The 14,608-nt window shown below is 58.0% G+C and overlaps 2 protein-coding genes across 2 annotated transcripts in view; one reads left to right on the top strand and one right to left on the bottom strand.

Annotated features, from left to right (window-relative positions):
• The first annotated feature begins 365 nt into the window (after window positions 1-365).
• LAMP1 (lysosomal associated membrane protein 1) lies at window positions 366-12,074 on the top strand. The gene is made up of 9 exons (XM_070380692.1): window positions 366-554; window positions 5,286-5,407; window positions 6,994-7,210; window positions 7,324-7,482; window positions 9,418-9,593; window positions 10,075-10,200; window positions 10,735-10,801; window positions 10,879-11,049; window positions 11,226-12,074. Exons 1-9 carry the CDS (start codon window positions 503-505, stop codon window positions 11,363-11,365), a joined length of 1,230 nt encoding a protein of 409 aa, XP_070236793.1. The 5' UTR covers window positions 366-502; the 3' UTR covers window positions 11,366-12,074.
• GRTP1 (growth hormone regulated TBC protein 1) overlaps window positions 11,508-14,608 on the bottom strand; it is a 19,085-nt gene continuing 15,984 nt past the window's right edge. The window contains 1 exon segment of the mRNA XM_070380693.1: window positions 11,508-13,135. Coding sequence (XP_070236794.1) covers window positions 13,046-13,135 — 90 coding nt within the window. The 3' untranslated portion in view covers window positions 11,508-13,045.

Here is a 14,608-nt window from a genome sequence, read left to right as displayed (position 1 = left end):
CTTCCCCGCCCTCGTGGAGACCCTCAGGAAGTGTTCACTTCCCCGCCCTCCTCCAGGAGCGCCCCCGACGCCGAGGCGCGCCCACCCCCGGCCCGCGGCGGAGAGCCGCAGTCTGGTCCTCCCGCAGGCTCGGGCCGGGCCCGGCGGCTCCGTGGGCAGGTGACCGGCCGCGTCCTCGCCCGCCCTCCGCTTTCGGCGACCCGAGACCCGACCGGGGTCGTGGGCGTGACCCGCGTCACGTGGCGCAGCGGTCACGTGCCGTGGGCTGGTCACGTGCGAGGCGGACGCGGGGCGGAGCCCGAGCTCGCGCACTCTCGCGAGATCCGCGGGGGGGTCACGTGACGGCACGGGAGCGGTGCGGCCTCACGTGACGGGCGCCGCCGGCTGCGGGGTCTCTTTCTCGCTGCGGGCGCAGCGCCGGGACCTGCTGCCCTCTCGCCGGCCCGGTCAGTCCCCGGCCCGGCCCAACCGCCCCCGCCCCGCCCGGCTCCCGCTCGCGCCCATGGCGGCCCCCGGCGGCGCCCGGCGACGGCCGCTGCTCCTGCTGCTGTTCGGTGAGAGGCCGGGCGGGGGCCCAGGGCTCGGGGTCCGCCGGCTGAGGGGCGGCTGTGAGGGGCCGCGGGCTCCGGGAGCGCTGTCCGTCCGGACGGGCCGGCTGCCGGGGATGGCGTCGGCCCGGGTCCCCGGAGCCCGCTTCTGGGGGCCGTTGGCGGAGACTTGGCGGCTTCTCTGCGCTGCGGTTCGCTCCCTCATTTGGGGGCTCCGGTGGTCGCGGAGGGCTGCGATCGGCTGCAGCCGGGACGAGGACGGCGCGGGCCTCGGTCCCCGCGGGGGACGGGGCGGGCGGCGACCCCGGCCTCGGGAGCCCGTCGTGCGGGCTTTCCCCTTGGCCCTGCGGGCCGGCACGGAGCGCTGACCTGTGTTCTGACGTCGCTCGCCGGCCGGGCGTTCTCATTAGGTTATAACGACCTCGTTACCCCGCGGAGTTTCAGGGACCCCGCAGTGGACAAAGGGCCTGGGCGTCACAGTGGACGTGCTCATTTCTAGCCAGGCGTCGTCGGAAAAGCGGCGTGCGTGGCTGCGGGTGTTTTCTCCGTTGAGGGATTTTGCTCTCATTTATTTGTCCTAATGAGAGAGAAACCGTGTTGACTTGAACAGGAATCACTGCCTGGTTTGATCTGACGTTAGGGCTCTGTGTGGCACTTTCTCTCCTGGTTCCCATGGCACGGGAAGATGAACGTGCTAGGGTCTGAGAAGTGCCGGCGGAGCGCCCTAGAGTTCAGCAGACAGAGAGGCACTTTCCACCCCTATCTGCTGGGAATTCTAGACATCTGCCCGAAATCCTGTTGCTGGTGACAGAATGAATTTTGGTTTCAGGTTCTTGTTTTGCCTGTTGTTGTAAAATGCATTCTTTGAGCTGCAAGACCAGCCGAAAAGGGTGACCTTACTTCAGCAAACTTGGAGCCTTGCTCTCCCTGGCAGGTGTCTTGAGTTAGGTGAGGAGCTGCTGGGACGGGTCTTGTCCTGTCAGGACGGCTGGCTTTTCTTTATGAGAAGAGCTTGCCAGCGTTACAAGTTTGTTACTGTGTTTCATGTTTTAAAAACTCACCTGATGAAGAGAAAAATCCGTAACTTCCCTACATTGATAGCTTGGAGTCTCGTGCATACAATTACTTTTTTGATATCCATTTTGTCATGTCCTTTAAATTTTATATTTGATTAAAAATACATTTTTTAAAAAAGGTTTGTTAAGAGCTTGGATTTGGATCTGTTTCAAGTAATGTTTATTTTAATACACAACTTCACCAAAAAGCATTTTCTAAAGATGTTTCTGAGTTCTAAATTACAAAGTCATCCTGCATTAGTAACTAGAAATTTAAGTTTCGTTTGAAAACTTTGTAGAAAGCTAGGCAAGTGTGAACTGAAACTTTTTGATACATAGATCAAGTATTATGTAATAGGACTCTTGACCGTTGATGTCACCGGATGACCTTCCGCTTTCAAAATGATGAACTGTTGCTTACAAAATAGGGGAAAATTTTTTTTTTTTTTTACCGATACTGTTACTCTCGATTGTGGGAGTTTGTCAGTTACCCAGGTTGGCTGGCGATCGAATTCTTCACTAGGTTGGAAGTTTAAATGATTTAGGTCCATAATTTTGGATTTATATTGTTAGATCCATGCCAGGCTGTGGTAGTCCTTTGTGTGTCCGGAAAAACTTGACTCCATGCGTGTATGACCTACACTACTTCTGGAGCGTCTGTTCAGCTGTGTTGTGATTATTTTTATGCCTGTATCTTCCTTATCCTACAGCCTATCTTGGCCTCACACATTAAGTGCTCAGGACCTACATGAAGAGACGCCCAGTTTCACAGCAGTGCCCCCTAGCAGAACATGCATGTCAGCTGTTTGGAAATGTACACAGAAGTCTTAGAGGTTGTGATTCTGTGTCAGGGATGGCTCCTCCGTCTGTCTTTTTCTTCTTTTAAGTCTTCATACATGATTATGTATTGCTGATTATAAAAAGAATTGATCTTAGATTAGAAAGTGAGTTATTTTAAAAAGTTAATGAAGAATTTATTGACTTGTTCCTCCAGATGGCAATCTCTTTCCCATCTCAAATGAGTATGTTGTAATTTGAAACATAATCATTGCTCACTGAGTGTTGGAGAGAAAGTGTTCAGGTGTGGTGAGCTCGGCAGGCACGTGGTCTGAGTCAGCAGGCCCAGTTCCAGATTGGCTCTGCACTATCGTGGCAGTGTGACCTCGAGCATGGTGGTCAACTGCTCCCTGCTTTGGACTCCCCATCTGTGAAAGGGAGTCCTGATAGTGTCTACCTATCAAAATTGTCACAGTAACTCAGTTACCTGAAGAGCACAGCACAGGCGCTCATTAAATACAACATTTACTGACGGTCTGTGTCAGGCGCCATGGGCTCAGCAATGAGCTTGATAGGCGAAGCCTTGTGGTGCTGAACACGCCGGTAGCAACAGGCCCTGGCCCTGTCCTCAGTGCTGCGCTGGCTTCAGCTAACCTGATGCTCTGGCAGCTCTCATGTCGGCTCACTTATTTTTACTTTACCCGTGCCTGAACTGAGGGTTTGGTGGTTCCTCTGAGCCCAACTCATCGGGCCAGGAGTGGCGGAGGACTCTCTTCAAGATTGAGGTCTCACCTCAGGCAGGCGTGTTCCCACAGCTTGTTTTAGAGACTGGAATGTCTCCACATGGAAGTTTTCTGAAGGAATAAGGTGCTACTCCTCACAGGACCCTGGAGAGAGGATGGCGGCGAGTCCTGAGTGAAGGGCTGCTCGTGGTGCAGGTTCTGACCTTCAGGAGGGATACTCCTCAAGTTACTGAAACATCCTGACTTGAGAAAGTGGTATTTTTATAGAGTTAAAAAGAAACTTCTGATCATTTGCATACACGCATTCTCTTATAATTTTATGCTATAATGCTGTTGCAGACATTTTTCTTTTGACCAAAATTGGCTTGTGGTTTCCTGTTTTAATTGAAAAATTTTTGGGTCTCTCCAGAATACATGTGGGTCTCTAGCCCTGCTGAAGGCTGTTTGAGGTTTGTCTAGTAATATTTCTTTGTTGTTCTTTGAAAGCTCAGGCCCTCAGCCTGTTTATTACTAAATGAGGGAATTATGGGATTGAAAAGTTATTTAACGTGAAGCGTTTTCTAGTGAAGGGCTTTGAGTCAGTAGGAAGCGTTTGGTGATTTAAGGAACTCTTACAGGAGAGTGGCTTGGTAGGAGCTGACGAGGGAAGCAGTGGCCTGACCTGCCGAGCCTGTGGAGCATGTAGTGACATGTGACTCTGGGGCCAGGCCGGGCAGGGCCGCCCAGGCCTGGGGCGTCTCTGTGCGCCGGGTGCTGGTCGGTGTCCGGTGTCTGCCCGTCTTCTGTGCCCGGGCTTTGCTTCTGCTGCCGGACCTGCGTTTGCCTGGCTGGCGTCTCAGCGGCTCTTGTGCATTTACTCTATCACTCTCAGAGGCGTCTTTAAAACCTTCACTGTGTCAGAAGTGAATCGTGGGGTTTTCGCTCCTTTTGAAAAAGCAGTATTCATTCGTTGGAAATGATTTTAGTGGCATCTTCCTTGAGTATTCTGAGGAGTAGCTTGAAAATTTGTGAATCAACACAGACGAGAGTATCCTTGATGCCTGGTTGGCTTGGTCCTTGTGCAGCAGCTTTTCTCTGTGGCTCCAGCCTGACGTTTCTTCTACCTGAGGCTTACAGGCGGAGTGTGGGGATTCTGTCTGTCCTCCCCGCTTTAGGCCTAAGCAGTAGTTGCTCTGAGGATTGTATTTGGTGCCAGTCACAAGGGTAGAGTGAACTGGGCTCACTGGAGTCACTTACACATGAGCAGCAGGGCCACGCGTGGGAAGCCAGCTGCTGCTCCGGAGTGCGCCACCTGGGTCGCCTTCACCCTTAGAGCCGTCGGAGGCGGGTGTGTCCCATCCTGGTGAAGGGCGTGCAGGGGCCTGTGCTGCAGAAACACGGAGGTGTGTCTCTTGGCATGTGGCCACAGCTGTGCTGGCTGAAAGCTGTTTGGGTTTAGAAGGGTCAGAACATCTGTTCCTGCCCATCTGTGAGAGAACCAGGTGCTGAAGTGCATGGCTGTAAACTTACCTTTGTGCCCCTGATCAGATGCGCTTGTTGCTAAGCTGCCTGCTCGGGTTGTGGCCTGTGGTCCTGGCCCTGGCTCAGAGCCACGGTCACACACAGGCTGGAGGCCCCGCGACAGCTCCTTCCGCCCTTCCCTTGGGCACTTGGCAGCGCCTGCAGAGGTGGTGTGGGGTCCTAAGGTCGCACAGCCAAGTCCAGAGCCAATGGAGTTACTGTGTTTTGAGGCCCTTCTGGAGGTGGGTAAAGAACTCTGATCTTAGAGTCTGTGGTTTTTCCTGCCCTGTCAGCAGGTAAATCAGGCAGCTCTTGAGCTGCAGTGTGGGTCCACCATTTCTGTAGAATGGGAGCGTTTGGTTCCAAGTTCAAGTCCTTCCTCCAGGACCCTGCCCCGCCTCCCAGAGGTCCTCTGAGGAACCGGCGTGAGGCTGCCTAGGCCCTGGGTGACCCCAGATTGGCACACAGAGGGGGTGGATTTTGAGAGGGCAGTGTCACAGTGGTGTGGGGGGACAGAGCCCTGCGGACCCAGCCCTTGGGACCTGCATGTCCCAGTCTCTTTGGCAGTTAAGCAGCTTTCCCAGTAACAGCCACGCTGCTGCAACTGTAAGCCACAGACACTTCCAAAAAGTCACACGGGGGTTTCTCTGTTTGGGAGTCAGCAGGCCTCGTGCACGGCGCATCAGCAGTGTTTGTGGTGAAGAATGGCAACGGGACCGCCTGCATCATGGCCGACTTCTCTGCCACCTTCCTGACCAGCTACGACACCAGGAGTGGGCCCCAGGTAGGAGAGCCCGGGCCCCGAACCCCGCTGTGTGCGTGCACCGGGCCTGCTCCTCGACATGCGTGCGTGTTCCGTGTCGCACACTGTGGTGCCCCTTGGTGCCTGGGTGGTCTGTGCACGCTGAGGCTGCAGTCATACGGACGGTCGTGAGCGCCACTTTTGCTGTTTTATTTTGAGCCTTTTTCAGTTTTCCTCACGATTGTATTTTATCACCACGACGCAGCGCTGTATTGTGTTAGCTGCACTGAGTGCTCACCCATCGCCTGGACCTGAGCTCTCGTGTTCTTTTTGTGCCTGGTTTGTGGCTCTGTTCTGCTTTAGATGAACTGTCACGCTGCAGGAGTCACACGTGCACGCGTGTTGGAGGTGCAGTGTGACTGCACTGGTCTGACAGGGGCATCCCTGTGGTTTTGGTAACACAGCACTGCGCTCCTGCAGAGTGAGGCCTGCTCGCTGCTGTCCGAGGCCCCTGACAGATAAGCAGCGCTTCTCTGTTTTTGTGCCGTGCTTAGTCGCGTCCAACTCCCTGCAACCCCATGGACTGTAGCCCGCCAGGCTCCTCTGTCCATGGTGTTCTCCAGACAAGAACAGCGGAGCGGGGAGCCCTTCCCTTCTCCCTCTCTGTTGATGCTCCCTCCGTTAACCACCTGTTTGTGGGCTTTGCAGCGCTTCATCCTTCTTCCGTATGTCCTTCCATGAGATTTGCTGTCAGCGCTTTGTTGAAGCACGTTCTTCCTTACCCATCCCCACGTCCAGGCACGCCGCCTGCTGGCGCCTGGAGAGCAGTGGGGGCCCAGGACTGCCAGGAGGACAGGCGGGTCCTTAGGAGCCCCCTGGACATGCCAGCTGCCAACTCCTCTTGATGTAAATGATGTTTGTCAGACAGAAGGGAGCTCTGCGGGCCTTGTCCATGGAGATGCCTCTCATTGTAAAGATTTGTCTGGGCACCTTTTAATTTCTACTTCGCTTTTTGGGTTAGAATTTTTAAGTATTGTTTCATTATGTGTTAATCACCTTACACAAGTGGGGTCATTTGTTTGCGTAATGTGACTCCCGCCTCATAAAAACGTGTCTTTGTCACAGGCATGGTCTGTCAGCAGGACAGTGCCAGGACAGCTTCTCGCTGGCCACTTGTCCAGTTCAGGTCATGGAGATGGGTTTTGGTGGTTTTGTAGTAGTTTGTTTTGCTTATGATAGTTCAGTCAAACAATTCTGCAGTAAACTTCATCTTCTCTCTGTTTAGAGAGACATGCTCTTTAAATAAGCTCTGTAGCAGTCACGAATGTCTGAGAGTATCAGCTCATCCTGGAGCCTAGCATTAATTATTTCAGTTTATGTGATAGCTTTATTTTCATTCTCGTGTGAAGCAAAATTACATCAGTGAAGCAAGGGTCAGTAATCAGGTCATCCTTATCTCACACTGGAATTACTTTTCGCTCTGTTACTTGACGTAAAGTGCTTTGTCTTTTGTTTTTATGACAAACGTATGCATTGATAGCAGCATCTGAGGCGGAGAGGGTCTGGGTTCCGAGCTGTGGTTGTTTCTGAACCCTGTAGTAAGTGACCCGTCATCGTGTTGGTTCCAGAATAAGTCCTTTGAGCTGCCAGCTGGTGCGGAAGTGTCAAATAGCAGCTCTTGTGGCAAAGAGAATGCTTCTGACTCCAGTCTCGTGATCACTTTTGGAAGAGGCCACACGCTGACCCTCATTTTCACCAGAAATGCAACACGTTACGAGGTCCAGCTGATGCGCTTTGCTTATAACTTGTCAGACACAGACACTTTCCCCAATTCGAGCTCCACAGGTAAGAACCAGTGTGGACCGGTGATGAGGTGAAGAGAATTGGGTTGGGGAATATCTAAACTGCTTTTTAAGCAAGCAGTTCAAGGGGTTAAAAACTGATTTTTTAAAATATAGGAGTCAAGACTGTGGAGTCGGCAACCGACATCAAGGCCGACATCAATAAGACGTACCGGTGTGTGAGCGAGACTCAGGTCAACATGGACAATGTGACGGTCACGCTCCGAGACGCGGCCATCCAGGCCTACCTGTCCAGCAGCAACTTCAGCAGAGAGGGTGAGGACCCCGCCGAGGCCCCGGCCCCCACTGTGGGGAAGGTGCCCTCCTCCCTGAGGGTGGGTTCAAGCAGGGTCCAGGGCAAAGCAGGTGGACCCTCTGCCTTCTTTATGGAGTGGATGGGGTCAGGGTGGCGGTCTCCACACAGAGGCCTCGCCCACCACAGTCCCGCTCAGGCAGGTGGGCCCGGGGTGCCACTCAGGACGTCCTCCTCCTGTGAGGTGAGGGTGCTGGCCTCTCGGGAGTCATGGGGGCCTAGGAGTCTGCAGAGAGTACCCTGGGCACCGCACAGCATGCTGTCTTCTGCTGCCGACTCCCCACATCCTGCCGCTCAGCTCACAGGTCACCATCACTGCCTGGGGGGAGGGTGGCATCCCCCCACCCTGCTCCGTGTGCCAGCCTTGCCTGGCGGCTCAGAGTGGCCGGGTTCTGGGCTGCATGGCAACCCCGTGGCCCTCCCTATGGCCGGCAGCAGGCCTGGGCCCTCCTGTTTCCAGTGGGGTTGCGAGGCCTTCTGCGCTCTGCACAGCCAATGAACAAAGGTTGCTATTTGTGATTAGAAATTTAATGTTAAAAAAAAAAATCCAAAGAATGTTTTACAACAGGTGAAAATAAGTTTCCGTGCCTGTGACTGAGCTTTTGCGGGGAGCAGTCACGGGCCCTCGCCCTCCCACTCCCGCGCTTGCGTAGTGGAGCCAGGTGGGGCCCGGCACCCACGGCCAGCACCCGCAGCAGCCACCGCCTGGCCCTCAGAGGAGCCTGCCAGCCCCTGACCCCACAGGCACGCTTGTGGCGGGGCGGGGGCTGAAGGAAGCCCCACGTGACAGGGAGACGTGTGGCCAGAGGCCCAGTCACAGGGCCGAGGGGCAGATCCTGAGGCCGTCATGTGGCCCTGGTCAGGCCAGCCCGGAGGGTCCTGGCTGTTCCTAGGGCAGCAAGCGCGTGAGGCTGTGGGCGTGAGCCAGGGTCCAGGGGGCTCGGGGGCACCCAGGGCAGTGGTTCACGTGCTCTCAGGAGCCCGGGTGTGCAGTTAGCAACTGAGCGCGGGCCTCAGCAGGGGGAAGCAGCGTGGACCTGGGAGGTCAGGCCGGGCAGCGGTGTCTGGTCCCCTCATGGCCGCCTTCTGCTCCTGAGGCCTCTGAACACAGGCACAGAGACTGATGTTGTTGTTAAGGTAAACAGTTGCCTTGTGTTTAGAGTACTGGTTTCAGAGCAGTTTTAGGTTCACAGCAGAACGGCAGATGGTACAGATTCCGTACGTAGCCTGGTCCCCACGCAGGGGCTGCCACCTGTCAGCGGTCCCATGGCGGACTCTCTCCAGGGAGGGATGGCACGGGCGTGAGGCCCTGCCGCCAGCCCCCCACACAGGCTTCTCTCCCCGCTGGGGTCACCAGGCCCACCTGTGGCTCCCTCGTCCGCCAGGTGTGACCTCCTGCCCTGCCCTGCCGGCCCCTCCTGCCCCGCCCGGGCCTGCGGCAGTGGTGGCCTGGGCACGGGTCTCGGCTCCGAGCCTGACGTGCGGGGCTGTCCCTGCTGGACACAGGGCTGGTGCCAACCTGTGGTGCGTGTCCACTGTGTGTCCCCGCCTGGCCTGGGTGCTGCCGCCTTGGGGCCGTGTCCAGCCCGGCGCACACGTGCTCAGTGTGTGTAAACTGTCACCGTTTCAAATGGTCTTGGAGACACCGTCCCAACAGCATAGGACACAGTTGAAGTTTTGTTCCTGACCTCACGGGAGGTTTGTTCTGCTGGAGAGGATGTTCTTGTGGGTGAGGGGCCGCTGAGGCCTGAGGGTTCCAGGAGCAGGAAGAGCTGGGAGTGCAGGCAGGGGTCTGGTGGCCAAGCGCCTACCAGGCTGGGGGCAGCCTGCTCCTGCCCAGCGTTTCTGGAGCCCCGCCTCCCTGGAGGGTGGGCACACTCACCCCACTGTCCCCGCAGAGACGCGCTGTGAACAGGACCTGCCCACTCCGACCACACCACCCCAGCCCGCGCCCACCCCAGCTCCCGCGAGCCCCGCCGTGTTCAGGTACAACGTTTCTGGCAGCAACGGCACCTGCTTGCTGGCCAGCATGGGGCTGCAGCTGAACGTCACCTACAGGACAGTCGACAACAAGGTGGGCCGGCCAGAGCCCTGCTCCCTGCACTGGGTCCTGGGGCGGGTCGTGGGCAGTGTGTCCTGCGGCGCTCGGCTGGACCCCCATCCACCGGCTGTCCTGAGGCCGCAGAGCCTGGATCTGCCATCTCCTCAGGGCAGGTGTGTCAGCCCTGAGAGGGGGCGGGCTCTCCGAGTGTCCAACAGGTACTCAGGGGTCTCAGCTCATCCTTGGAGATGACGATCTCCCCAAGGCCAAGTGTCTGGGGTGGCTTTGGGAGACGGAGGCCCATCCCTTCTGCAGGGATGAGAGCCGGGGAGGCTGCCGGAAGCACCAGAAGCCGTCTGCATGCAGCGGTCTTCCCTGCGCGGACTTGTGTCTTCCTTCTGGTTTGTTCCTGTGAACAGGCCTTGAAGCCACTGCCTCCCGGCCACCTCTGCCTCTGTCTGCTCACAGCCCGGGGGCTGGTGGGAGGGGAGCTGACCTCTTGTTCTTCTTGCAGACGGTGACCAGAGAGTTCAATGTCAACCCCAACAAGACCACCTTCGGGGGGAATTGCTCCGCCACGCTGGCAACTCTGGAGCTCCACAGCGAGAACCTCCTGCTCCTGGCGCTCCAGTTCGTGATGGTGAGGGCCCCCCTACCGCTCCCCCGTCTGTGGGACCCCTGGCCCTGCAGCAGTGGTGAGGCCCCCCCCTTGTCTGCAGGACCCCTGGCCCCCTAGCCCGCGTCCATCAGCAGAAACCTCATGGTACCTGGTAGCACTGCAGGGGCCGGGGTGACCCGAGGCCTCGGGTGCTGTTGCTGCCCCGTCTGGAGCCGCGTCCCTGCGCCCTGCACACCTGCCCGGGATGAGTCCAGTCAGCAGGAGACTGGGGACGCGCAGACACGGCCCTGGTGGACGCGTGTGCCTCGCTGTGCAGTGGGCTGCTGCACTCCTGATAAAAGCTTTCCCGGAAAGTTCAGTGTTGGCTTTTGGGGAGCGTGGCTCCTTCATCCCCTATCCTAGCAGGCTCTGCTTTGGGCAGGGACTGTAAGGAGCCAACTGGAGCTCTGTTCCCGAGACCACAGGCTGCCCTGTCACTCCCGAGCCGTGCAGTCTCCTGCAGCTGGGGGCATCCCCCTGGTCTGATGGGGCCCGTGTGCTTGTCCTCTTCTCTAGAACGAGAGCTCTAGCAGGGTGTTCCTTCAAGGAGTCCAGCTGAACCTGACCCTGCCCGACGCCAAAGGTGAGACCCCCACCCCACCCCACCCCGCCCCACGTGCCCTGCAGGTGCCCAGGGCGCTCACCCCTCTGCCTTTGCAGAAGGCAGCTTCACGGCCACCAACAGCTCACTGAGGGCGCTGCAGGCCACGGCGGGGAACTCGTACAAGTGCAACGCTGAGCAGCGTCTGCGGGTCACCAGCAGCTTCTCCCTCAACATGTTCCGAGTGTGGCTGCAGGCGTTCCGCGTGGACGGGGACAAGTTCGGGCCTGGTGAGTAGGGGCCGGTCAGGAGCAGGGCCCCGGCGTCCTCTGCCTGCGTCCCTGACTCCGCGGGGCCAGCCCGGCCGCGGTGCTCCCACCACCCTCTGAGCAGGGCTGGGGAGGCCTCCCCGCGAGAGCCGTGGGCGCGGCAGGGCGAGCCAGCTGTCCGTCTGTCCTCCCTACAGTGGAGGAGTGCCGGCTGGACGAGAACAGCATGCTGATCCCCATCGCTGTGGGCGGCGCCCTGGCGGGGCTGGTCCTCATCGTGCTCCTCGCCTACCTGATCGGCCGGAAGAGGAGCCACGCCGGCTACCAGACCATCTAGCCGTGGGCGCAGCCCCGGCCGCTTCCCTGGGCTTAGATCACTGTCGGGGGCACTTCCTTGCAAACTGGTTTTCAAATCTGCTTTATCCAACGTGAAGTTCATCTGGCAACACTTCCTATGCACAAGAGAGTAACTATGGAAATGATGGTGTTAATTTTGCTAACTGGGTTAACTATTTTGCTAACTGGTTAAACGTTAATATTTACCAAAGTAGGACTCTTAAGGGGGTGGGGGGTAAGAGCTTTTCTAAACGGGCACAGGCTCCACTTTGGTTTGGCTTCTCGAGACCCTGGTGTTGGGGCTTTTCACTCAGACACAAGCCTCACGGAGGGAGGGTCTGGTGCAAGGCTTCAGTGAAGGCGGCGGCCGAGTGGTGAGTGTGGAGGGTGAGATGCAGACCTGGCTCCGCGGTTCAACCTCGGCACCCGGCCCAGCCCCCAAACCTCAGGGTGCCCGGCGCTGGGTCCTGGGCCCCACGCTCTGCCTCTTGAGAGCTGGCACTTTTTAAAATAGAAAAATGGGTGTTATTTTTACTTTTTTGTAAAGTGATTTTCCGTTTTCTGTTGGAGGTTTGGGGTGATCCTCTGTCCGCACCATGTTCAGTAGTCGTTCTGCTCTGCTCATCACTTGCAGCTCAGTGGGCTGTGTGCCAAGGATCCCCTCTGGGACGCGATGCCGTAACGATGCTAATAAAATGTGTTTGTCTGGGCTTCCTCGTGCTTTTGTTGGCTCCCGTGAGAAGTGGCAGGTGAGCTGGGTCAGCAGATCAGCCTGGGGGGCTGTCCCAAGGCCAGCGACTCAAGAAAGCCGGTATTCGGTTAAGACACAGCAGGGGAGCCCACTTTCTGGGGATGGATCTCTGTGGAAGACGGTTCCTTACCCAGTCTTACGAATTGGTGGCCGAGGAGGGCCGCTCAGGCCAGAGTAGGCAGAGGCTGGCCTCGGGGGCGAGGCTGAGGGCAGCCTGCGTGTGGGTGGCCCTGGGCATTGGCCCCTTACACGGGCAGGGGAGGGCAGGGCAGGGCCCGGCCGCCCCGCAGCAAAGCTCCCAACACACCTGTTTCCCTGAGGTGGGCGGCACTGGGCTGAACCAAGCGGAGCCCAGCAGCTCCTGTCCGCAGGGTCAGTCTCCGCAGGACAGTGGGGTCTGGAGCCTCTGCTGGGGGACGTGCCGCTGATCGGCTCCCAGGAAGGTGAACCTGTCAGCTGGTCTCCCAGGAAACGCCCCTGTTCCCCCACCCCTGCCTGTGCCCCCGTCCCTGCGGCCTGTGCAGGGCACAGCTGGCCTGGGTGGGGTTTCTCACCAGAGGTGGCATCTTCAGAGGCAGGGAGACAGGGCCGGGGCAGGGTGGAGTGCCGTGGCCTCCAGCCCCAAGGGGAGGGGTCTCGTTGGGGCACCTTCTCCCCGGGGGTCAGGGATGACAGCCCAGACCTGACTTGCAGCCCCTCAATCTCTCACCTGGTTTACACGTCGCTTGTAGAACAATTTCAAAAAGTCATTCATAAACATCATTAGATGGCAGGCTCACAGAGGCTGGTGTAATGAACACAGACACGCACCTCACGTTTTATATACACCAGTGTCTCAGGTAAAAATACGTATTTAAAAACAACACGGCAGCTTGCAGGGCAGAGTGCAGGAGGGCCGCTCAGTCGGCAGTGACCGCGCGGCTCGAGGCCTCAGCCCTGCGCCAGCAGTCGCGCCCTGCAGTGCTCCCGCAGCCGGGCGATGCTGGCCCTGGACAGGCTCCCGGGCTCCAAGAATATTCTCTGAAACAGAAACGGGTTCATTTAGACCTTCCCAGCTCCTGGTGCTGGCCAGGCTGAGGCCAGCGGTTAGTGAGCAGAGGAAGGTCACTTATGTCCTTCAGACGTGACAAAACTGAATGAAGCCATAGTGACAGAGCTCCAGCATCAGCACGGACGCCTGTGCAGGGCGAGGGCAGCCCTTCCCCCCGGAGGACGAGGGCGAGGGCAGCCCTTCCCCCCGGAGGACGAGGGCGGAGGACGAGGGCGAGGGGAGCCCTCCTCCTTGGACGGCAGGGCGAAGGGAGCAGAGGAGGGCTTACTGCAGGGTTGAGCAAGAGCAGGCCGCTGGTGCCCCCCAAACGCCCCCCGGGACTTCAGCAGAGCGCTCTGAGGACCGGGGAGGGGAGGGAGGGGGTCCCGCAGTGTGCGTGCAGGTGGCCCAGCCCTGAATGTCAGGCCTCAGGCTGGGCCACGTCTTGGTTTCAGCTGCTGCAAAGCTCAGGAAAGTGCCTGAGACGGGACGTCTGCCAGACGGCACACGGGCTCCTGTCCGCTTACACTCAGGTCACTTTTTAAACGCTGTATCCAGTCCGTGAAGGAAACATCTCATTCTGAAGTCAGAGGCTCTGAGCCACTGAATTAAAGTTGGGTAACGTCCCGTTTCCACTGTTCCACTGGTTTTGTGCGCGTGTGTGCTAAAGCCACACCATTTGTGCCTGAGCCACTCGAGGTGTGGGCTGAGGTCAGCTCTGTGCCCTTGGGGTCACCTTCCGGCTCCTCCTCCCCCAGCCCACTGCGTCCCCAGCCCCCTTCCATCTCTGTAAACCTGGCTCCTCGAGGGGCCTCGCGTTAGTGGACTCGGTTTTTGTCCTCTCATGACGATCACTGAACATGGTGTCTCCAGGTTCCTCCCGGGTGGAGCAGGTGTCGGGCTCTCCCTCCCTCTCGAGGCTGAGTGGAAGCCCGCCGTGTGGGTGGACCACACGCTCCCCATGCACTCGTGTGGCCTTGCAGGCTGTGTCCACGCTGCGGCTGCTGTGACTGCAGACAACGTGCGTGGGCAGCCCTCCCAGGGGTCCTGCTTCTGTTTCCTTTCGGGAAATACGCAGTGGGACGGCTGCGTCAGACAGCAGCTCTCTGTCCAGTTTCTGAGGAGCCTCCACGCTTCCCCATGGTGGCTGCACCATCTTACGCTCCAGCCAGTGCTGCGCCAGGGTTCCCTGGTCACACGCTCACCGACAGGCGCTGTCTGCTGTCTTCTGGATGACAGCCGTTCTGACGGGTGTGAGGTCACACGGGGTTTTGATCTGCGTTCCCCTGATGATGAGGGAAGTGAGCACCCTTTTATGTACCTGCTGGCTACCTGTACGTCTTTGGACAACTGTCTACTCGGGTCCTCTGCCCATTTTTAAACGGGATTCCTGAGCTCCGTGTCCAGCTGAGGTTTCCGTGTGTCTGGATGTGGCCTGCACACTCACTCTCCAGTTCGGGGGG

Source organism: Bos mutus, chromosome 12 (genome assembly GCF_027580195.1).
Source record: "Bos mutus isolate GX-2022 chromosome 12, NWIPB_WYAK_1.1, whole genome shotgun sequence".
Taxonomy (NCBI): Eukaryota; Metazoa; Chordata; class Mammalia; order Artiodactyla; family Bovidae; genus Bos; species Bos mutus.
This window is presented reverse-complemented; position numbering and strand designations above follow the sequence as displayed.